This window comes from Branchiostoma lanceolatum, chromosome 5 (assembly GCF_035083965.1).
Source record: "Branchiostoma lanceolatum isolate klBraLanc5 chromosome 5, klBraLanc5.hap2, whole genome shotgun sequence".
NCBI classification, from domain to species: domain Eukaryota; kingdom Metazoa; phylum Chordata; class Leptocardii; order Amphioxiformes; family Branchiostomatidae; genus Branchiostoma; species Branchiostoma lanceolatum.
Window position 1 is genome coordinate 17,846,625 of NC_089726.1, and position 24,021 is coordinate 17,870,645.

At 41.5% G+C, this 24,021-nt stretch overlaps 1 protein-coding gene across 3 annotated transcripts in view; it reads right to left on the reverse strand.

Annotated features, from left to right (window-relative positions):
• Positions 1 to 24,021, reverse strand: part of LOC136435521 (uncharacterized) — a 35,845-nt gene that overhangs the window by 7,795 nt on the left and 4,029 nt on the right. For 2 of the 3 annotated variants that reach the window (XM_066429099.1, XM_066429101.1), the window contains exons 2-5: positions 15,231 to 15,985; positions 8,935 to 9,144; positions 5,386 to 5,478; positions 1,291 to 1,480 (exon numbers count right to left, since the gene is read on the reverse strand). In XM_066429099.1, the coding sequence (XP_066285196.1) occupies positions 1,291 to 1,480; positions 5,386 to 5,478; positions 8,935 to 9,144; positions 15,231 to 15,985 (1,248 nt within the window). The remainder of the gene's footprint in view (positions 1 to 1,290; positions 1,481 to 5,385; positions 5,479 to 8,934; positions 9,145 to 15,230; positions 15,986 to 24,021) is intronic. The other variant, XM_066429100.1, reaches the window with a different exon arrangement.

Below are 24,021 nucleotides of genomic sequence, written 5' to 3' on the forward strand. Positions count from 1 at the left end.
AAAGACTAGCAGGCAACCTCGCTGTAATGACCAACTTCCAACCACAGCTGACCATGGTCATAACTAGCAACCATGATCGGCATAGACACTCACCTAGGAACAATGGAATTTAAACTTTTTAACAATGTCAGTTTCAGTTGAACTGGCAGTATGATACAAATGTAATAACGTCAATGACCCATGTGACTTTTCCCACAGTGTTTACAGTGACATAAGGCCTGTCTAGTGTGACCTATATAAACACCTCGTAAACAACCTTGTTCACTTTGCCCACTCGGTTGTTTATTCAGCAGCTGTATATGTCACTGGCCAGACATTGGTGTCACCGTACACACCTTTGGGTTGGTCATAAGCCTTGATTGTCAACTACAGGTACATGTAAATGCCAAGCAAAATTAAACTGATAAAGGAAGTTAATGATATCTTTTAATACATAATCTTTTTTCACAAAGCTATGTATTAATATCCCATTGCTAACTTTGTAGTGTAATGGGTTACCTTTGAATTTGATCATGAGAGTTAGTTTAAGTGAATTTGATTCTATACATTTCCACTGGCTGTGGATACTGTAATTTTTGTTTCTTTCACTGTAATTTTATGTTCACTGTTTTCACGGTCACCTCTGTGCCGTGAACTTATCATCACTGTGAAAAAAACTGTTCACACACCTGTCCACACATCCGTTCTGTAAATCGTGAAGTTTAAGTTCAGTGAAAATGTCCGTTTTCCTTACATAGTGAAATTTTGCTGTCGTGACGAAAAAGTGAATTACAGTATAGGCTGGCTCTTAATAGGAGCACGACCTGGACATATTCCGAGCAAAAATAACTGAGATTTGTGCAGCTCGGACTTCGCCAGAGTGGGCGTTTGTGGGCATTTGCTAAAAAGCCGGTGAGCTGGTGTCCAACCTTGTTCACCTCTGGGTTTGCCTCCCATCCATTGCAACAATTTTTTTTTCAAATCGCTTTTTTGACAGACAAGGACGACGTGGCACTGCACTCTAGCTTTAATAACGTATTTTAGCAGTGCCACATGCAGAGAACAAATATTCCCATTTCTACACCTGGGAGGAGTGAGGAAAGTCGTGTCAAGTGCCTTTTCCAAGGGCACAACATCGGTGGCGTCAGGGGGATTCGAACCAGGGACCGCTTGGTTCTGGGCGGAACACCCTTTCGTTACGCCACACGACGCCACGAAGTTGCAACAAGTTGGACCCAAGGATCAGCAAGGCTGGATACCAGGCTATGTTGTAGTGTTACTGCATTTAGTAGCTTCCTCTTTTCCTCTCACCTGTCTTGCTGGTCCTGTTGTAAACAAAGATGGAAACTTCCAGCAGGGCTTCTTGTCGAAGTATGGGGGTTGGTTCCACGTAGATGACGTCGGTAGGTTGGACGTTCAACTGTCCGTCACTATTCTCGTTGATGATGATTGACAGCTCCTCTCTGAATGTCTCATCATACTGGAGGATCCAGATGTTCCTCTTCAGAAAAGAAAGGAAATGTGAGATTGTAGCTTTAGATTGATTGGGCTTTAGTTTTAGCAAAAAGGATTGAGAAAGACGTGTGATTTTTACAAATCCCCCCCCCCCCCCAACACACACGTACACAAGCACACACAAAAATCCTTCCCAAGAGTTAATTGTAATATTTTCCCACCTGAAAAGTAGCATTTTATTGGAAAAATACAAATAGAGGAGAATCTGAATAAAGGGAACTGAAAAGATGGTCACCCCACCCTAGTTTCCATCCTATCCACTGGCACTGAAAACGCATTAATGTTTAGCAAGGTTGGGGTCGTTCCAAGAGTGCTTATCAAAACTTTTGGCAATCATACAGCATGCTCCACAGAAGCACATAGCACTAATCTTTGTGTCATATTGTGTTACACCAAATCATTTCAGTGCTTGTAGACTATAATACACTGCTGCCAGTTATCATAAGACTAAGAGCAATGGGAACTGTTTTAGACATTAAGCCCAGGCAGAAATCTGGCATGGGGCTTAAGTTAACCCTCAGATGACCGTGATACCTCGAGTGACCTTGGCATTGTCAATTATGTTATTCCTGCAGTTGCGCTGTAATGAGTGTGACGTTTTGCTGATGAATGATCTTTGCACAGTAGATAAATTATTTAAGGATTCCTTGATCAATATTGGGTCAATAGTCTGTAATTTTGTGGTTCAAATTTGCTAGGAGCAAAAACGCCCCGATTACGACTCAGTAAAGGAATTTAGAATATTCTTTTAGGTTCTTCCCTAAGGCTTTACTATCGGTATTGTTTTTCCACTTTATCCACCCACCTCTGTACATCAATAACAGAAACTGTTGATACACGACATGATCATGATTGGGTCTTAACATGTGCAAGTTATCCTTGTTTATTTTGAATAAGAGAGACTATGCTACATCCAGTATCCTTTTACAAGGAAATATGTGATGATATCTTCTTTTAGAATTGCACTATCATACCAGACATCTATCCCTCCCTGGGGACCAACTGTGTGTCTGTGCAGTGTTTATCAAGTTAATTTGTGTTATCTCCAGTCCAGATAGCAAGAACTATCTGCTACTACATTAAATGATGGCATATTTGCAGACAACAGATGGGATCCGCACAAAATATGTTTGGAAGTGAGGTTACAACTTCGGAAACCCCTATGTTTCGACACCCCCTAACCAACCCTTACCTTAACATAGGATCACATAGGGGTGTCGGAACATAAGAGTGTCAGAAAATGCTGTCCCTGGAAAGCTACTCTTTTTGTATTGAATTTGTATTTGTATAAGCCTGATTGAATCGCGCTTAGGCCACACCATCTTAATCTTATGGATGACATCCGCGCGCGCATTGATTTTCGCCTGTTGTCAAAAAGAAGAAAAAAATCACCTCCTCCAAGGCTACACGGAACTCCGGAACTTGCTGACCTACATGTAGATTGCCGCAAAAGGCTAGCATTGTGCCGGCTTATCGGAAAACTGGGGCGTATTTGTAGATTGGTATGCCATCGATGTTGGCTAGGGGGATTTTGCGTTTGCACAATTGTACGAGAGGATCGCGGCGGCCAGCGAGTGTCGCCCAGACAATTTCAAACACGACCTATCCAGAGTGGCTCTCACACGTTTCTTTTGCAATAATGAGAGACATGGGAGAGAAATTGAGGGACTGGCAGAGGTCTCACCGTGAGATTTGTGAGCGTAAACCATGGAATGCTTAATATGGAGTTCAATGTCATTTATGTTGAAACTGCCCTTATGGGTGTATATGAGTATTCTCATCACAGTCATATATCATCCACAGTCCTTGGAGCCAAATACCTTCTAATAGTATACTTCTTGGTCGTTCTTGTCAATATATTAAAAATCAATCACTTGCGCTGAGTCTGCTATGATGAACAAGACAACCTACATATACCTCCTACAAATAAACTGTGTTCTGTGGTTCAATTCGCAATACCAGCTTTGTACTAGTAGTCCTGTGGTTTAGCAGCATTTTTTTGGCTGGATTTTCTTTTTTTCGCCCGAGCGCATTAGTTTTGGGGTCACCAGAGGATGTCATCCATAAAATCAAGATGGTGTGGCCTTATAGCGGCTGCCCGACACCGCACGGAGGCCTGGGCGGCAGGAGTTTCTGTTATACAGACTACTCTTTTTGAAGGTTGAATTTGTTAACCTCCAAGCAGATCTCCACGGTGCCAAAATCGTACAAGCTAGCCAGAGAAGCTCTAGTCAGCCAAAGAAGTTGTCAGCCACCCGGGCTGCTATAAAAACTCCTTCTGCCCGTTGGATACGGTCTTTGCAACCGTTGGGTCTGCTTGGAGACTAGAATTTGTGCCTAACTGAATTAACGTTTTGATGATGATCCTTAATAGAAGAATGTGCTTCACAAGTGTATTGGTTAAGTGCCTGAACATGGTAATAATCATTCAGAATTAAGCTTCGATACACCAGAATTGGACAAATTGATGGTAGTACCAAATGAGTTGTCAGAGTTTTGTCTATACAGTTCCTAACCCTACCTCTAGCCCTTGCCCATAGGCCAATCCATTGGTAGATTCAGGATCAAGAAAATTTCAAATATTTCTTTTATGTTGGGATGCTGTACTAAGCTGGAGTGCTGTTATCTTCATCTGCCTCAATCTTAAACATGACCTTCCTATGTGCAACCTTGGATTTTTTTAAAGGCAACCAAACAGCTGGAAACATCTGGTTGTAACCATCAAATGGTCCCGTCTATATTTGCCTTCCTAAAGAAAGGTGGGTCATGTCCAATGATATCATGACGTTATCAAAAGAGCAGTTCCAATAGCAGACCTCTGATAGGATCAAGATCAAGCGATAATGGCAAATTCCCCAGAGATCCTACTGAATCATGATAACCTCACATCAACTTTGGAAAGCTTAGGCCTCAGTAGCTACTTGTTTGTGGGACTGGAACTCTGCGTAGCCTGGGTGCCATCCTATTACTACCAGGCTCCTACACTCACTACCTTAAAAACAATCCTATTACTACCAGCGTTCTTACGCTCGCCACCCTAAAAAATCCTATTACTTCCGGGGCTCCTACAATTGGTAGCTAGTGTAGGAGCCCCGGTAGTAATAGGATGGCACTCAGGTTAAACTCTGCATGAATTACATAACAAACTTGAACATAGAATATGGAAAACGTTATGCTGAAACTTGATGTGAAAAAATATCCTAAAAAATCCTATTACTACACTTGGTAGCGACTGTAGGAGCCCCGGTAGTAATAGGATGGCACCCAGGCTAAACTCTGCATAAACTACACAACAAACTTGAACATAGAATATAAAAAAACGTTAACTGAAACTTGATGTGAAAAAATAATACAGGTGAGATGCATTAACACCTACTTGAAGTATGCAATCAGAATTATTTCAACACTCTACAATAAGGTCCGTTTTGCTTGTTTATACATAAACAGACATATGAGAATTTTGTTGAATGATCTGATTACAAATCATAACAAGAAGATTTATGTGTAAACAAAGAGGATGGCCAAGAAAATAGTTCACAGACTTGGGAAATGTAGATCAAGGCAATATGCATGCAGTTCTGAACACAAAATGTAAAAATTAATTTTTTCAACTTGAAAACGCTGTGCACATGGTAAGGCATTGGTTCAAATATTGAATGACATGAGTGCCTAATCTATAGCACTGTACTGATTTCCTTATGCATGTGCTGATGCATCCGTACATTCAAATGGAAAAGATAAATGCCCTACAGAAGTAGCCTGGAATTCAGTCTTGCTAGCTTTAGCCACTAGTTGATGTGGGGGTAGCAACTGTTGGTAGTGGACTAATGCTAGCAAGACTAGATTCCAGGCTGCTAGTGAAGTACGAACAAGTACATGTATTCTTCTTACCGTGAGTTTAGATCTGGTGCCATTGAAGAACACAGTCACTATGTTGTCTGACTCCTGGCTGGTCAGGTCTGCCTGGTTCTTGCTTGGGATCAACTGTGGTGGAATAGATGGACATCTTTAGTACATGTATTCTGATACACATGAAAAAAACATGTAAAATTCAAAAGCCCTTCTGTGGTTTCAAGTGTGTTGAATGTCAGGGTGCTGTTCGACTATAGAATGCGAAAAATTGAATGCATTGAGGGTCTTCTGCCATGTGCTTAACACAGACATACACACACACACACATACATACATACATACATACATACATACATACATACATACATACATACATACATACATGCATACATACATACATACATACGTACACACATACACATACACACACACACATACATACATACACACATATGCATGTACATAGTTATATACATACACAAACAGAAAAAGAGGGAGGTAAAGAGAGAAGTGGACAGTACTGAAAGAAAGGCAGAAATTAGGTTATGTCTAAATGAATAAAAAACAGAAGTATGCGACAGAGACGGAAAAAACGAGATGATCGAGACATGTGCAACTATTCACATCTAGCTATCCAACTAATCTGACATATCAGTAATCCCCCGAAACCTCAAAAGATCAACTTTGTGTTCCCCCTCGAGGACAAAGGATTTCTGGTGTATTAAAACATCTGTCCTGTTGTCACGGTTCCTTAACAACTTTCATAAACAAAGAGTTAATGGCCACCTGGGCAGATAGAATAGATAAGACAATCGGAAGATATGTGCAGTTGCATGTACATGGCCCAGAGATAGTTAGAGAAATAAAATGTTGAAAAGGATTTTTAGGCCACTAAGCTGAATGTGAAGCCAGCTCATCAACTGTGCAAAGCTGAAAAGGGAATTGAAAGAAGATTCAAATTTAACATCATATTTCTCATGTAATACATCATGAATTAGAGCCTACAGTAACATGGAAACGTTTTGAAACTTTGACTTTGGCCAGGTTTGTCTTGCAGGTTTGAGCCAATCCAATATTTTTCCTAGCCTCTTCCAGGCTCCACAGGTCGCTGGAAAGACAATAGAAATTTGCCAAATAGACAGATAACATACCTAGGGTCGCAAACTGTACTCCCTAGCCAGCTAACTCCTCTGGCATGTTATCTGTCTATTTGGCAAATTCCTACTATCTTTCCAGCGACCTGTGGAGCCTGGTAGAGGCTATATTTTTCCTGGCGAGCTGGCTTGAAAATGTGTTTCGTTTAAACAGCACCAACTTGCTTATAGTCCACAACCGTTAAACCCAACCCAATTAAGTCAAGCATTTTGCAGCATTTTCTTGCAAGCTGCGACCTATTGCATGATTTGAGGGGGCGGACAGCGATTACGGTTAACTCAAGGAAATACATATGGTTTCTCCATCCAGTGTACTGACATTTTTCGGGTCCCCAGTAACGCTCAAGGAATTCCAAAACAACCACATGTGGCTTTAGGGTCACAATTAGTGTAGGTACAAATTCTATGTCACGACCTTCTCTGCAATATGGTTAGCAGTTGGTACTGTATTGATCTTTGCTGTCAATGTATTTTCTGCCTTCGTATTGCTTTGGAAGTCTCTTTAGGCAGAGGCTATGATTCATTATGTACTAAAGCACGTCGGCAGAACGCAAGCGTTTACGGTCGAGTTCGCGTATTTAACTTGAAGGTTAATATCTCGTATATAGGTTCATTTAGTCGTGTCCGAAGACATATCTTATGCAACGGCTGTTAATCCGATGCAACGTTGATCAAAGAGAACAAAAGAGATTTATCAGTTATAATAGGTGTAAATAGCAAGCTAATTACCGTATATGCATCACGTTCTGCCGACGTGGTACTAAATTCCTGAAACTTTTTATACTTAACCTCATAAAAGTGGAAGTCAGAAATCCTCGGCAGCTATTTGATCATATTTCAGTTGTACATGGTGCGAATATCAATTCCTTACAATTCATCATTACTAGGCATGATTATAGGTTCCGTTAAATTTTCTTGACTATATTGAGAGATAAAAGTTATGAATTTAGCTTGATATGTAGCAACTGTGATGTTACATAAATGAAAGATACTGTGGTTGATGCACTTTTGCACCACGGGCAAAATACTGAAATTTGAGGGCCATGATTGTCTACAAAAGAAGTAATACTTAGTGAGCAAGGCAAATACGTACGGAAGAAAGCATCTGTACATGCCCACGTAAATTGACTTCATCAGACCGGATTTAACCAGAATTTATTTCCCAAGTGGGTAGTCCCAAGCAATGACGACTTAAGTAAAGACACAGCGCAATTACTGAGAATATATATGGATGCTTGTTATCTGGTCATCAATATCTTTCCGTACAGGTTCGCAGTTAAGCTACATGATTTACCAGGGACAATTCATTATGACATTTACGTATCTTATACAATTTTATTCAGTTTTTTTTTCAGTGACTTACCAACCTGATGAAACTATTCACGGAGAAGTCCTGTGGCTTGTTTTACCATCAGAAAATAATATACAAGTCACCAGAGTTTGGTATTGTATTCAAATCAAGTGAACGGTGACTGCCAAACAGGAAAGGGTTTGCCAATTTCCTTTTCTTTTGCTTTTAAAACCCCTAGGGCACTCCGATAGGAGGAAATCCTATGGCTGAAGAATTGCAACCAATAGCTCCAAATGATATCCAATTTTAAGTCACCAATTTTTCAAAATATAGTGATGTAATTTTGAAATACAGAATGAAACATTTAGTATCCCTGACGATGAATCAACTCTCATTCACATGTCAACATAGTTGCGGGTGAAATGATGAGGATTGTTAATCAGTAGATCGATTTTACAAATGCATTGGCTTCATTACCCCTAATGATCCGTATAGGTACTACACATAGGCATTGCCTTCGCAGATTAATGTTTGCGGTACCGTGCCCTAGTCCACCATTGACATCTAGCACTCCCGAAAGAGACAAAGCAGTCAATGAGTCTGACCTGTGATGACCCCGACTTATTTGAGATTTTCTCATTTATGGGACGCCCGGGAGCTCAAGGCCATGAAGTTGAACTCGTTTTACTTTAGGGGAGGTCTGCCGAATCGGGTAAAATGTGATGCTTTAACAGTGACGGACAGAGGTGGTAGTCGGCTGCAAAACTATTCAAGCACATTGAGCTTCAGGCAATAGGCAAAAGCTGCTGTTGAAGAATACGGCATTACTATTCTAATTTGTAGCCTTCTGCTGTACAAATAAAAATGAAGCGAACGTGGCATGGGTAAAGAAATTTTGGCACAAAATAGCACAATTATAGCATTTCAATCTAGATACATTTGTACCACAACAAAAATGAGGGCACCAAGCAACGTACGATGATTACCAGTGCTGGAAATATGATAATTGACTTACCTCCGAGCTGTGTTGTTGGTATTTACTGGGAGTAATATTTGATACAATCTTAGGAAATATGACGGATAAACATTATAAGCTGCCATAATCCACAGTGCGGGGCATAAGTGGCGGCTGCAGTGTAATACCTGAGGTGGAAACGTTGTTCCTTTAACAATACGAGGAGTTGATACTGTTGTTGACATTGGTGTTGATGTTTGTGTTGATATTGGTGTTGTTGTTGTTGTTGTCGATGCTACTTCTGTTGTTGTTGTTGTTGTTGTTATCATTGGACTAGCTGTAGTAGTAGTAGTGGGTGGAACTGTGGTCGTCTGAGATGGTACCGGCACAGGAACGGCCTGGCCGATTAATGAGTTATTGTAGAGGAATATATAACGTATTAGTAAAGATCATGCAACTCATTAACACAAAGAAACGTCACATTTCTTTCTCATTAATAAAGAGTAAATCACAAATGTGTTCTAAAAAGGTTAAAACTACATGGCTTGTCAAGCGACCTGCCACAACTAACAAAACAATCTTCAATGATAGACAAATGAAAGAAGAGAATTCATTAAAAGATACTCATTATTATGCTAAATTACAAGTTAGCATAGAACGATGGTGAAACATATTTCATGGAATGACTCAAACAAATATCTTAGATATAGTGAAAAAATGTTATGTCAGATCCACGATCTTTTCTAATACCTTTTTGAAAAATGTGTGCAACATTTAGTATCGACATACAAATATAACAGTAACATTATGACCATCTCAGTACTAAGAACTAGAAAACCATGGACCTCCGGCAAGAGAAGCAACAGAAAGACAAAGTAATTCTTCCCTTCAAAATGTGTCGTAGATATTGATACCGGTTTATTGTCGCAGATCCACCCGAAATATATTCTAAATCCTGGATGTGTATCAGATATCGTAGAGTACATATTGTGTAGAGTGTAGTTTTGACATGCTTCCATTCTTTTATTCCAAGAACATACAAAACTTCATGTTCAAAGGAATGTCACTTTAACATCTTAGTCATTTCATGTTATTTCTGACCATTTCATTTTTGAAACCACAAAAGTATGAAAACATAAACCTGCGGCGACCTGTCATACATCATTCCATGTACGTGCTATCCATCAAGTCTCCTCTACGAGATCTACGGTATCAGGATAACCCTTCCAAGATTAACCAGGACTAGGAAAACAAATTTTAGGTGTAGCTGACTTAAAGTCTCTCCATCACCTCCCTGGGTGTTTATTTATCCTGGCCCAGCTTCGATAGAACGATCATGACATAAAATCTTACTGGTGCCTCTAAGTCTTCACCAGTACGTGCAGGGGAGACGACCTGTATCAACAGTATCGGTGAGCTAGATTGATTGAAGTAGACGTTTTATATATATGTGCAGCATAGAATCTTGTAAAAACGTTTTTCCAGTGACTGATAGATACCAAAATGAAAGGGTGACTGGTGCCTCTGAGTCTTCACCAATACGTGCAGAGGAGAACTGTATCAACAGTATCGGTGAGCTAGATTGGTTGGTTGAACTAGACGTCTAATATGTGCAGCATAGAAACTTGTAAAAACGTTTTTCCAGTGATTGATAGATACCAAAATGGAATGCGTTGGGTCCCCATAAATTAAAGAGGCGGTTCCGGCCAACAAATTGGAATGTGTAGACGAGATTTGAGAAGCTGCATGACCCTCTGATACCGGGAGGTAGGTCAACAAGTGAACGAGAGACTGTGGGGATGCAGATGATTGGAATATGCATCATAGCACACCATGTATCAAATTCCAGTTAGGGTTAGGAAAAGGTCACATCCACGGGATGATATATTGCAGTTATTAGAGTTTGCATTTCACTTATGCTTTTTCTTCAAACTGTCTGCCAGTCTTCTATCAAGCAAGGACTTGTCGAGTTTGTTTATGCTAACTTTCAGAGGGGATGGTTCATGAAATACATGGGCTCCAGACACTCTGGCCACTGTTGACATGTGGAGCCCTGTAGTCTGGATTCATTCCTCCGGGAAGTGTATTAAGATCTATATTGAACTCAATTCTTATTAGAATGGCCCTTCGTGGCCATCAGGATTTGATGTTGTGTGATAGCTTTAAGGTTTATGACTTTTATTGACTTTTCTTACCAGTGTACGTGAGCAATGCAGTCTTGGAAGAGTGTTAAAGTTGTTCATCACTGAGTGACTGATTCGAGAAACCTACAGGTTCTTGTATGCCATACGAGTACACATGTTCATGATACAGATGCATCAGGGCATTACAGTTCGTTGCGTTGTACGCTATTTAAGGTAGCTATTCATGTTTCCATATTAAAGTTGAACATTACATACTTCCCCATAATGTTCAAATCAATATAAGTTCAAAGCCTTGCTGAAGGCGATGTTCAAAAATTACAGTAGTTAAAACATTGCCACTCGCCCATACTAATGAATTCCCACGGGACGCCGAATGTCAGTGTATTAGCCCTAGGCCCCAGTACGGCTGTATCACCAGCCATTCTCCGCATTCCGAAAGGCCTTCCCGCTGACATGTCCTTGTGCTGTTGCTATTCGGTGGTATACCTTGAGCATTCCGAGAGAGCGCCTGCATGTCGATATTCAGCTAAACGGTCTGCCCACAAAATGCACAGCTACTTGTTGCTCATCTGTGTCTATCACTAGAACGGAAGGCCGCCCATAGAGATGTCAGCAAAAATGTAGCCATGTACAACTTACATGTCAACACTTGCAGTAAACCTAAAACTCAAAGGCATATCTTGCAAGGATTATAGAGTTCTGGAGTGTCTTAAAACTTGCTGTGGTTATGGATGGGTTTCCAAATGTTGCCAATGGGCTTCACAAGATCCTTGAGTTAAGGAAAAAATACTTAAAGGCATTTGTTGATCATGTGAAATGGTATCTATAAAAGCTTTCTACCATCTTGAAACACATTGTGACCCCAACATCAATATTTTGACCAGTTCAACTTCAGTAATCTGTTACCATACCTAACTTATACTTTCTTTCTTTTTCTTATTCCTTTCCTAATGCCTCTCTGATGGATATGAATTTGTTCAAGTTAAAAATCGCAGTTTTTCCAGCCTCTCTTGACTCAGTTCAGATGCATCACTTTTTTTGCAAATGGCAGAAGGGAATTTCTCACACCGAGGTGGCTGTCTTCTTCCGAAGATGTTTATTTCTCCAAGAAGCCTGTTGGGGAACAGTTGTTGTGACTACGGACGGAGCATGGCGGTTTATTTGGTACTTTTCTCAACAGCTGTCCAGGTTCTTCTAAACAAGATAGTAGATCAGAAATTCCTCAAACTGCACACTTAGTACTAGAGCACTGAAATTAATGCAGATATTCGTTCGCCATTGCCCGGTAACTGAATAAAGATGTTTTGAGATTGAGCCAATTAAACATAGATTGCCTCTACTGCCTGACCCATTAATGGAGTTTCGTCTCATCTTGTTGAATTCTCGACCTCACTCAAAATGTAGTAAGTTTGTTTTTTACATCCTAGAGTAGTTAACAAGTGTCTACTCTTTCGGTCCGACGATATTTGAATTTTGATGATGGCTAATTCAGAAGGACGTGGCTTTTCGATTTGTGGTCTTAGAATTTTATTAAAATAAACACACAAAGAACGCAAGATCAATCTTCGCATTGTTATGGTGTTTGGTCTAGATGCAATTGTCCATGGACACATGTTTATCAAGAACGTAAACAAAATACGTACACTCTTGTTTTCCTTTGATTCCTTTTTTGCGATGATACAAGTTTCAAAATGTATTTTTTTTTTGTCTTCATTAAAACATGGTTTGAGGATCATATGTGTACCATATGCATTCACATATCATACCCTCCCACTGACTCGCACTTAAGTACCAAAGACTGGTAGTACAAGCTTTTTATAATCAGGGGGATCGACGGTACTGAAACAGGGTGTCTATCGATCTGACATTACAGCTCACATCTGTACCAAATCAAATGGTAGGTGTGGCCCGAGTCAAAAATATTTCACAAACTTGAAGGATGACTAGCAAGTGACCTTAGAACTTATAAGATCAACAACACTATCGGTCATTGACAGTTGAGACGCCCACAGCGGGCCACACCCAATATAATGGGAAGGAACATTCCATGAGAAAACCGTATTTTGTCATGAAAGGTCGGGGTTTAGAAAGTAGAGATAAAACATAGTGTTAAACGTTCTTATACAGCAGCTGATGCATATTGTCTTGTCTAAACCCATACTGCATAACCACCTCACAAGAAAACATGAAACGAAAATCTGATACCTGGTAACATCCTTGAATTTGCCTCATGGAAATTTCTGTCCATTGACACCATTTTTACTTTATCTATGTTCCACATATTTTAAATGGTTGACATCTCAGGGGCACACGAGGCATACTGTTCCAATATCAACCCCGAGGAACGAACACTGCTTCCAATTATCAACAGGTGTCCAGAAGCACATTACTGTAACAAGGCAGGGTGGTAGCTTCTGAAGACTTTTACACAGTATTGTGAAAACTAGCCTGGGTGCCATCCTATTTCTACCGGGGCTCCTACATTCGCTACCCTTTTTTTAGGGTAGCGAATGTAGGAGCCCCGGTAGAAATAGGATGGCACCCAGGCTATGTGAATACAACATTACCCATACTCTTTTTGTGACCATGAACCAAATGTTTACTTTTGGAACGGGAATTAATAAACCATGCGTTTGATTACGTTTGGATTTGAGTTGTGGGTTACAGCGTAGAAAGAGTGTGCCATTTTTGCGAGGGTCACAGTAGCTCTGCTGGAGGGAATGCGGTTGGCTTCTCTATCCATAGGCTAGCATACATACACAACCAGCTGGGTTTTATTCCCTTGAACTGTGTTTGACAATCCCTCTTTACTGTAAGCGCTTTCGCCGTTGCTCAACCCGACCCCATCAAGCTACAACTACCTTTCCCTCGTCACCCTTGGCCCTCGTTCCTACATCTAACTACGCTAACTACGCCTAGCATGTAGATATTCCTGGCGAATTCTGAATACCTTCTTTGACCTACGCAATCAACTATCCCGCCGTCTTACAAATGGTCTTTGAAATAGGTGTTCTATTATGAATCTAGAGGGATGATGAATTCGGTTTTGAATTTTTGGTAGCCGATATTTCCTGGTATTGAAAAGTACTGCATTAAAAATATTCATTTTGAGATATGGTGGACATCACAAATATGTTTACGTGTGTTGTGTTGAATATCTAAAACAACCAATATAAGGATTTCTTCAACTTGTTTTCTAGGCACTGACGTCGAAAAAAAATCTTGCTGCACAGCCAAGGAAGACGCTACAAAATGAAGGCGCCAAAAAGACCTCAAGATATCGCCACGGTATAAAACGTCCACTCTATGGTCCACTGGTAAATCCATTCGATGCAACACCACCTCTTGACCCAGCGGAAATCTGATACCAATTTCTAAGAAACTGTAGAATTTCTACGAACTGTAATTCCGTGAGCCGGGACATTCGGAACCTATCTAATGGATCTCGAACCATTTTCACACTGCCATTATAAAAGGTCCATTGCTTTTTCACAGATACTGAGGAGAAATTACCCTGTACGTTTACGCTTTATTTATAGCATAGCCCCAACAATTGGCAGCAAGGAAATTTCCAAAGATGGGTAGATATATACAATGTCCGATTTAGGAAATTGGAAGCTGTTGCGTATCTGTTGTCGCCACAACCTTTCGTTGGCAGCGAAGCATAATGAACTCCGAGTCACTGACCCGAACGCATCCATTCAATTTTCCCAGAAGGCGCTTAAAGCCCTGGCCTGTTGGCTACAATCCCATCAAGATGTAGTCAGTGTTACTATGATAGACTAATATTTCACCCTGCAGTAGACTAAGTGCTAGAATATCTTTCCAGTGACAGCAATAGAGCCACTAGATGTACTAAAATTAAAACGGTCGCTTCTTGCAATCAAGCCTAGTTTATAATTGAAAAATTTCAAGAAGTTTTCTGAAAGCCACAAACACGCTACAGTAGTGACAACATCTCTTCTTTACCATATATATATATCGTATATCGAGTATGGCTTTATATGAACTATCCTACATAAATCCTGGAGAAACACTGTACGTTTCAGTGTTTGGCATTAGGACACTGGTGCTACAGGCTGTTTTCGCTGAGTCAAAGTGTATTGACACTGACTAAGGGTGGAGATTATCTGGTGTTAGTCGTGTTTAGGTGTGGTCTAGAAGAAGAGGCTGGACGCTCGCCAACAACCGGAACCAGTGGAGAGTTTTCACATGTCTCCGCCATGTTTACCAGCTCACAATGTGAGATCGCTATCACTCTATCTACCGCCAACATCCTGTAAGGGGAAGGGGTTTTAGTTAAAAGAAGTGTTTTTAGTTTTAAATAGACCATCACTCACCCTCGACAGGTCCTCTGTTGTAGTGCGTGGAGTGCTCTCTGTGGTGATCCTAAGTGTTGTAGACACCACTGGCTCCTCTGTGCTTACTCGTGTAGACACAACCGGGCGGGATGTTGTACCAGCCAAACGGGGTATAAAGGCGACTCGCGTGTCGTTCTCTGTCACATTTCCAGGTACAGCAGTTGAGACCATTGTTGTGTTTACCATCACCAGTACTGAACGAACCGTAGTGGTCTCCGGCATTTTGGTTACACCTGAAGAATCTGAATCTTCGGTTACTGGAACAAGGTCGTCAAAACCTGTGCCCATCTCTTCCTCAGTTGTTGCCATCATCTGTGTGGTGCTGGAATCTACTGCAGTAGTAGGTCTTGATGTCAAAGTTGATTCTTCTGCCATAACAGGTGCAATGGTATCATTAACTACCACCTGTTGCACTGTACTTGTTCTTGCAACAGTGGACCCAGCTTCAGTTGTTGCTGACAACGCAGTTGTTGCACCTGTTGCACCTGTTGCACCTGTTGCACCTGAGGAGGCGGTAACATTGTCAGCGGCGACAGTTTGTGAGGAAGCCACCATAACTTGAGTCCCTTGTTGTGTCCCCGCAGTAGCAGGGGCTGCAGATGAGTAGAACTCGGTGGATGCTTGGAGTTGTGTTGTGTCCTCTGCATCCTGTGATGACGTACCAGCCGGTTGTGATGGACTGAACGGGTCGGGCAGTGGGCTCGAAACCACCGTAGACTGTGCATGGGTGTGACCTGGAGAGTACGTAACAAAAACACGTTTTAGTGGGAAAGAACTGGTTGTCGGAATGTCGATAAAACAGAAATAGGAAGCCACAGTGGGAAATTATCAAGGTAAAGAAATTATCAAACGTTATACTCAGCAGGTTGTAACCTGGTATATTCATTAGCATTTCATACGTCTCAAGCATCCAACTATGCGTGACTAATGATACGTGCAACAGATATGGAAATAATCCAAAACCAACTTAAATCTTAACCAGTGCATTGTTTTTATTTGACAGCTTAGGACGCCGAGAGGGAGATATTGGCACCCCTGCAACTATTTCCACTGACGACAGTGACGCTGTTATATAACTTGAGTGCAACGCCACTTTGTCCTTGTCTATTATTTGCCATATCTGATTTTTAAAAACATGGTAAACGAGAAGACGTATGGGCGTGGATCACGCCATCAGGTTGACCACACACACACAACGACACGCACTCGTAAGGCGTATATACTTTTAACATCCATAAATGGGAGTTGACAGGTAGGTGAAGAGTACCAGCGATGCTATCATGACAGCAGTGGATTAAAAGGACTCATGCAGCAACTATTTGTTATCTTTTAAGCTGTCTCCCCCATATGTCAAACCGTTCCTGGGTGAATGCCAAGGGCAAGATTCGGTATGAGTCATCGGAACAAAGTTGTCCGATGGACTGCAGTTTTTTTTCTTCTTCCAGTTCGTGTCCGCTTAACAGTTTCTCACACTACAGTGAAGGTCGGAAGATGTGTCTACACAGCTTTACTTTCAAAGCCTTCCTAGTGCAATCATTCAAGATGTTAGAAGCTTGAACTGCTTCAGGACAGATCTGCTCAGGTCATGATAATCTCGAACTTTAGGCGAGGTCACTCTCTTCGTAGACTGTCGTACGATTTTGATGTGGTAGAATTTCCAAGCAGGCTAGGCTGTGACAGAACCAATCGCAGACAATAATCTAACACAGCCTTTTCCACCGCAAGGCAGATGGATTGTGTACGACATGTGCATGTATACAAATACCAGTTTGCAACCGCACGATGTGACCTAGCCTGGGTGCTATCCTATTTCTACCGGGGGCTCCTACACTGGCTACCCTTTCTTTTTTTTTAGGGTAGCGAGTGTAGGAGCCCCCGGTAGAAATGGGATGGCACCCAGGCTAGATATGACCGAGTCTCATGTTGTGGGCGGAAACCCAAGACCATAATGAGCTAACAAATTTCGATTTTTACTGACAAAGTACCCAGGAAAAACCTCCACCTTTGCTATACACATAGGTTCTTATCCCAAAGGCACTCTTGCAACCGTGAGAGACATTAATAATAGTAGGGTTCACGGGCATCATGTAAATCTACCTGTGTCTGTGAACATTTTCCGTTAGCAAACAGCTAACATCTGTCATGACAACAGTGGCCAAATGGTTGGTCTCCTGCAAGGTTCAACTCCAGAACAATATATCAGTTCCCAGTGCGCCGCCCCTGAGCTGCTGACTAAGGTGCTGAGGGAAACCACCCAGCCTCCTGATGGAATAGGTTTTGTTTTGTTGAGTAGGGTGACTAAGCAACAATGGTGGTGGCTGTGTAACGCAGCCGGCTGTTTCTCATCTGTTAATGTAATCTTTCCTATCCCCCCTCTCCAGACATGCTGGACCACCAAAACAAGGTCATGTTCTGAAGCTATTCCATTGTCATTAATTGAATCAATTTGGGTTCACGGAGGCCAACAGTAACCAGATGACACCTTCGCTCGTCTAACGTTACATTCTTCTTATCGCAGGGCAGAAATACACAAAGGCCACGTCTACAAATTGAATCCTGCAACCAGTCATTGCTAACCTTCCTTCGAGTATGATATTACTTTGATTTAATCAGTGGCAATAGCCAATACGACATCTGTTCAGTAAACGGTTCCACCAATATTGACAGAAATACACCAAGGCCACGTCTACAAACCAAATCCTGCAACCAGTAATTGCTAACCTTCCTTCGAGTATGATATTACTTTGATTTAATTAGTTGCAATAGCCAATACGACATCTGTTCAGTAAACGGTTCCACCAATATTGACAGAGACCAGGAACCAATGAAACTTAACGAAATCAATGAAGCGCGCAGCAGGGGCAAGGTCCTTATCTTTACACCATTAGGTGCGGTTGCAAATTGGACTGCAGTTGTTCTTTGCAATTAGCGAAGGAAATCAGTGCAACTTGATATCGCTTGTATCCACTAAATCAAAGATCACCGAATTCGGTTTAGCTTAGTCATTTAGCGGTGGTCAGTCAGCTAGCAGGAAGAATGTTTGGTAGGAAAGAGAAAAATGCTAGCTAAATCCTCATAATCAGACATTTATAAATCAGTCAGTAGCACAGTAATCATTGTAAATCAATCGGGATGATGAAGTTCAAAAACCTGCTCATTTTTTGGCGGCATGACAGTTTCCTGCCAGGAGAGGTGACCACACCACAAGACATTAGGTCCGACTTGTGAATTTTGGAAAATGCAGAGGTCTAATGGTATAAATGTCGGTATTCTACCACTTGCTATCCGTTAATCCTACCTATCAACGATCTGCCGTGGCCAAGCAGACAGCTAGAAGATGAGTAATAAGGAAGACTCATTATACATGTAATTTGAAACAAAAGCAAGATGCTGACAAACTCCACCACGGCTACCTGTAGCTTTACTCTATTTATAAAACGAAAATAGGAGCCACCGAATTTAGACCGTTATCTTATCATTACAAAGAAGAAAATTTCAAACTCAGATAGAAAGCTTAGCTTGAAACTTCATCTGTGTTGGTTGAAATCATTCTGAAACAAGTTTTAACTGTAATTGCCAACACAAAAATTGGACTTACCCAAAGTTTCGACTGTACAACACAGATGACAAAGACTGGTGTTGTACAGTCCAAAATGTGGGTAAGTCCAATTTTTGTGTTGAAAATTACAGTTAAAACTTGTTTCAAATAGATTAAAAGCTATTTGTTTCCTTTTCTTCTTCCTTTCGTCTATCACTGTCTTTAAAATTCAGAACATTGACTTAAAAGAGTCCTGTTATGATATTGACCTTGTATCAGAACACAAAAGGGGTATCAAAATTCTGCAAGCAAATCTGATCTAGAGAGAATTCAGCTCACAACTCGTTCAGGGTCCTAGACATTCCTCAAGACGATGTTAGACTTCCTGTGTGATAACGTCTGACATATTGCAGGTGCAACTGGAGGTTCTTCTGCACGTGCGTACTGTAAATGCATTTAAGTTCGCGTGGTTTTTATTTCGCGCTAAAAGGCGAAAATGAAGTGTTTGCGGTGGTTTTAAGCTTGCGGCAGCGCTATAGTCACACACTGCTACAGTATTGGACAAAAATGTTCGCGGTGAAACGGTCGCCGCGAAAACCACCAACATAAAACCACCGCAAACATTTCTGCATTTACAGTATCCTCCAACAATGGTGAAGTACTCTTGACACTGTCAGGGACACACCGCAGGAAGAGATGGAGATGGAGAGATGTCTGAAGGTTACGTTTACCGTTGCTGATAACCTCTTGTGTTCTATTTGTCTCAAATGAATGGCATATTTCCATCCTGAAGGAAACTACAAAATTCTTTCACGCAAGAAGATATGCATTCGACCTCAAGAAATGCCCAAGACGTCAACATAACTTCTACCACAATAGTACCATCGTTAGGTAGTAGTAAGTAAGTAGTAGTAGTAATAGTAAGTATCATCGTTCAGTAAGCTGTAGCAAGTAAGTAGTAGTAGTAGTAGTAGTAGTAGTAGTAAGTATCATCGTTCAGTAAGTAGAAGTAAGTAAATAGTAGTAGTAGTAGAGGTAATAAGTATTATCGTTCACGTAGATGAGACTATGCGGCAACAACAGCTGTATCGTTTCTTTGAAGTTTACTTTGGCTTTCTTTAGACTACTTAAGAAAGATGTCTGGCTTCAGATTAAGAGCTCGGTGCACTTTAAAGGCTAGGGAGTTCAAGTGCAGGTCTCTAATCGCAGCGGACAGCCAGCATAATGTTCTTGCGCTGGAGAGGTCCTTCATCCCCTAATGAAGAACAAATGAGAAACACAAACACGAGACGGTGGTTTACATTGGCAATGTCGTCTGTCTGCAGGCCTCTGGAAGTTAAGTAGGTTTGCTTCTTGATATTCCTCCAAGTATTTTGGTCCCTCTTGCCACATGAAAGAAGTTGTTTCGAAGTCAGGATATCCACAAGAGGAGGTTTCTGAAGGATAAAGCTTTGTTTTGTGACTCTTTGGCGCTTGAGTCATGTCGTCCAGGGATTTTTCCTCTGATGTCAAGCTATGGAATTATGTCAACCTTGACAGGCAATTTCTTACAAACCAATCTACCGAGAAAATCGAAAAGATCAATAGAATTCTGATTTTTATGCACCCTTTCATAAAACATAAAATTTTACAATCATATTATACTGCTGCATATATATAATACATAAACTACCATGCAAAAATTTAACGGAAGGGTGCATCAAAGTCAGAACTGATTTGATACAACTACCCTTTAGCTCTCCATTTTTTTTGTCACAGCAATTAACGCAATGTATCGTTATTTAGCTTACCATTACGAAAGCTTTACTGAAGCTTGGGTCCTTGGGAAGACATTTCATATATGAATCTAGAATCCTTACCTCGTCTCTGAGATAAGAGAAATTGAAGAGCAAAGTAGGGGGCACATAAAGTATAAGTATGCATGCCAACAGCATGTAGCCTTGACAATACCCAGTATAACGTCCTTGTTGGTATCAACCAAGGCTGTCTAAACACCGGTGACCATTAGCATGCGAGGACGTACAAGGCCACTTCAACTGTATACAAGCATTGTGTAAAAGGCTGTACGTCTTAGTCGGAGAAGTGGGTCAAAGTCCTGATGAAGACAGACGGACGAAGTGGAAAAGGGCTGACCCCAACGTTAGGGCTGTTCATAGGAAAGCATGTTAAAATACACTGAAACAAGGCTTCATAAAAGTACTAACCCAAACTTTTACTGATAATTAAAGAGCAAGAAGCAAACTACACGGAAATAGTAGCGCCATAGCAGAAAGGGCGCGGGGATGGTCCCGAAGACTTAGCCTGAGTGTCATCCTGTTTCAGTTCAAGGCTCTGTTGAAGGTAGAGCCTGTAACTGAAACAGGATGACACTCAAGCTACCGAAGACTGGGGGGTTTGGGGGGATTCCAGTATACGTGATAGGAAACCATTCGTAGGACGTGGTTATTTTCAAGCATAAGTCTAACCCTAACTCTAACCAGCACTCTAACTCTAGCCCAAAACCCCTAGCCCTAATCTAATCCTACATGTAAATTTTGCCATGCCCCCATCGAGTACCCAGCCCTAACTCCACGCAGGTGCAGTACCTGACCGCTCACGTATTTGACAGCTCAAGGATTTGGCGTCACACCGGACGCCATTCCTTACGCGTAAGGGTTACAGAAAGATTTAGAGCCAGACCACCATGGTGGCACTGGAAGATCACATAAATTCAGCGAGGCTACAAAGTGGTTTAATACCGGTCAGGGGGTAAGACATCAAAGTAAAGCTCAGATAAACATTATCTACAAGTTTGTCCTGACCTCTCAAGTAGTAAACACCCCAAAAGTGGAATTCGTTTCCGTGTAAGAGAGGCCGTGAGAAACATTTGATATAGGGTGTGCCATAAATGCAAACGAGGGGGGATTGCAAAGATAAAGGCCCTGTCCATCAATTAGATTTTATGGGAAATCTCCACATTCTATTGACTCAATGACAGCCACTAGGAACTGCACGATATATACTTTGTCATAACATACGTCCAAGAATGTCATAAATATACACATTTGTACAGTGTAGCCTCCGTTGCAGGCTCTGAACCGGCTTTTTGGGGGGCTAAATAATACACTCTTTGCAGCCAGCCCGTAACTATCAGCCAACCCCGTAACTATCTGATAGTTACGGGGTTGGCTGATAGTTACGGGCTGGCTGCAAAGAGTGTATTATTTAGCCCCCCAAAAAGCCGGTTCAGAGCCTGCAACGGAGGCTATGTACAGTGTACCTCCAAAATTCCCACGCTGTCCAATGATAAAACATCAAGCACAGGCATGACCTATTGATCTTTCGATATGTGAAGGTCAAATATGAACAAACATAAAAATATTGCCCATCTACAAGTACACGGAGTATTTATTGTGGGATAGTCCAAATTCCTTATGATCCATATGGGGGGGGGGGGGGTCTACGATTACTTATACTAGACTAAATATCTTTCTTTGAATGTCCCTTCGAGCCCTTGAGAAAGGTCATGCAAGATTTATTTCAAACAGATTCGACATTTTTGTCAATGAGGTGCTTCATGGAGAAAGTCCGTTCCCGCTGTGGCATATGTCCACCCATATGGAGAAGCTACCAGTGCATGGTGTGATAAGGTCTCATTCCTGTATTACTCCGAGAGTCCGTTGCCCCCAAAAATGAACGGCTGCATGTACGTGTGTCTATATCGGTGTAAAAATACCTTTTAGCTTGCCCAGCTGATATCAAGCGTCAAACTGATGAAAGCTTGTTTGTAACGGAAGAAATTAACAGGTAAAGTTCGGCAGCCGCGCGCGAGGTCGGACGTCCACAGCCGGACATTGGCGGTAATTCGGTCGATCACTTTCAGCTGGAAAGTGCCTATTTAGGGGATCTAGCTAAGTGCCGTTTTTAATTGCCATAAAAAGGTATTGTATGCCAACTGGCAGTTGGCAATTTTTTCAAATGATCTAGGGTAGATGAGCTCAACAGAGAATGAATGACATTGGTACATTTCCTATAGCTTCATTACGAACGCGCCCATGTAAAACACGTTTTATAACATGTAAGCCTATGGGGCGAAAAAACACATGAATGAGACCATAAATTAGCCCCCCCCCCCCCCCACACACAGCCGAATTTGGCCTGAAGTCAATAGAAAAAGGTACCCTTTACCTTATCACATATCGCACGCATACTCTAGCCACCCAAGTTTGTCATTCTAGTCAGGTCTTCATTTCGACTTTTGCCAACATATTCGTATCAAGAATACAAAAACAGGGTAACATTCAAGATTCAACTCGACACGATCAGGAAATATATATACTAAATCCCCATAAAAGTCAATCGAACGGCCCATTGCAGTGAAATATTTCCTTGACAATTTCCTTAGGGGGAAAAGGCATGACCGTTCATATCTTTGATAAATCGAACTACCGTGCGTGTTGTGTATATGGATATGACAGTGATTCTTCCTTGTATATTAGCAATGGGTAGTTTGGTATATTTTTAATAGACTAGTATCCAGCCCCTTGTTTGGCTTTTGGTCCCGTTCCTAATAACGTCGCTGCCCTGTTTAGTACTGCAAGCAAGTGTGGGAACGAGAGAAGACTAAACAGGACGGTACCCAGGCTAGATTTATCTCACAGAAACAGCAATCTGCCGGGTTCATAGCTGGGGCACCTCCTATAAGGACGTCACCAAGGCCTTGACATTGGCACATCGTGTCGGCTGGCCATGTGGAACGTGTCCAGGGCTAAATAATGACACAGCCTCCACATAAATCAAGAGTCAAGTTCGGGGCAAACGGTTGAAAAGGTGGCCTAAATCATGGGACCACCAAGCGGTAATGACCAAATACGATTAAACAGTAGATCCCCCATTTTCCACTCAGAGCCCCAGCGAGGAATACTTTCTTGTCGACATTGTTTCCAGGTATGTTTGCACCCGTTTAAGTCGACGGTTCGGGTGTCAGAGTCAAGTTTAACTGCCTTTACCGTGCCCTCCCACGGTTAAAGGCGGCCATGAGGTCAATGTCGGAGCGTGGGCACATACCAGAGAAGTCCAGAATGAAATCCAAGCCGGAGCCTGGTTTTGTAAACTGTATAAGAAGGAATGCTTAAATAGAATTCTAGACCTTGTGTAACGTCAAAATATAAAAGTAAGAGCTGAAACGTTGCTCATTTTCGTATTTCGGTTTATTTATTTCATTTTTAGTGAGTCAGTGTTTCTTAGTTTCTC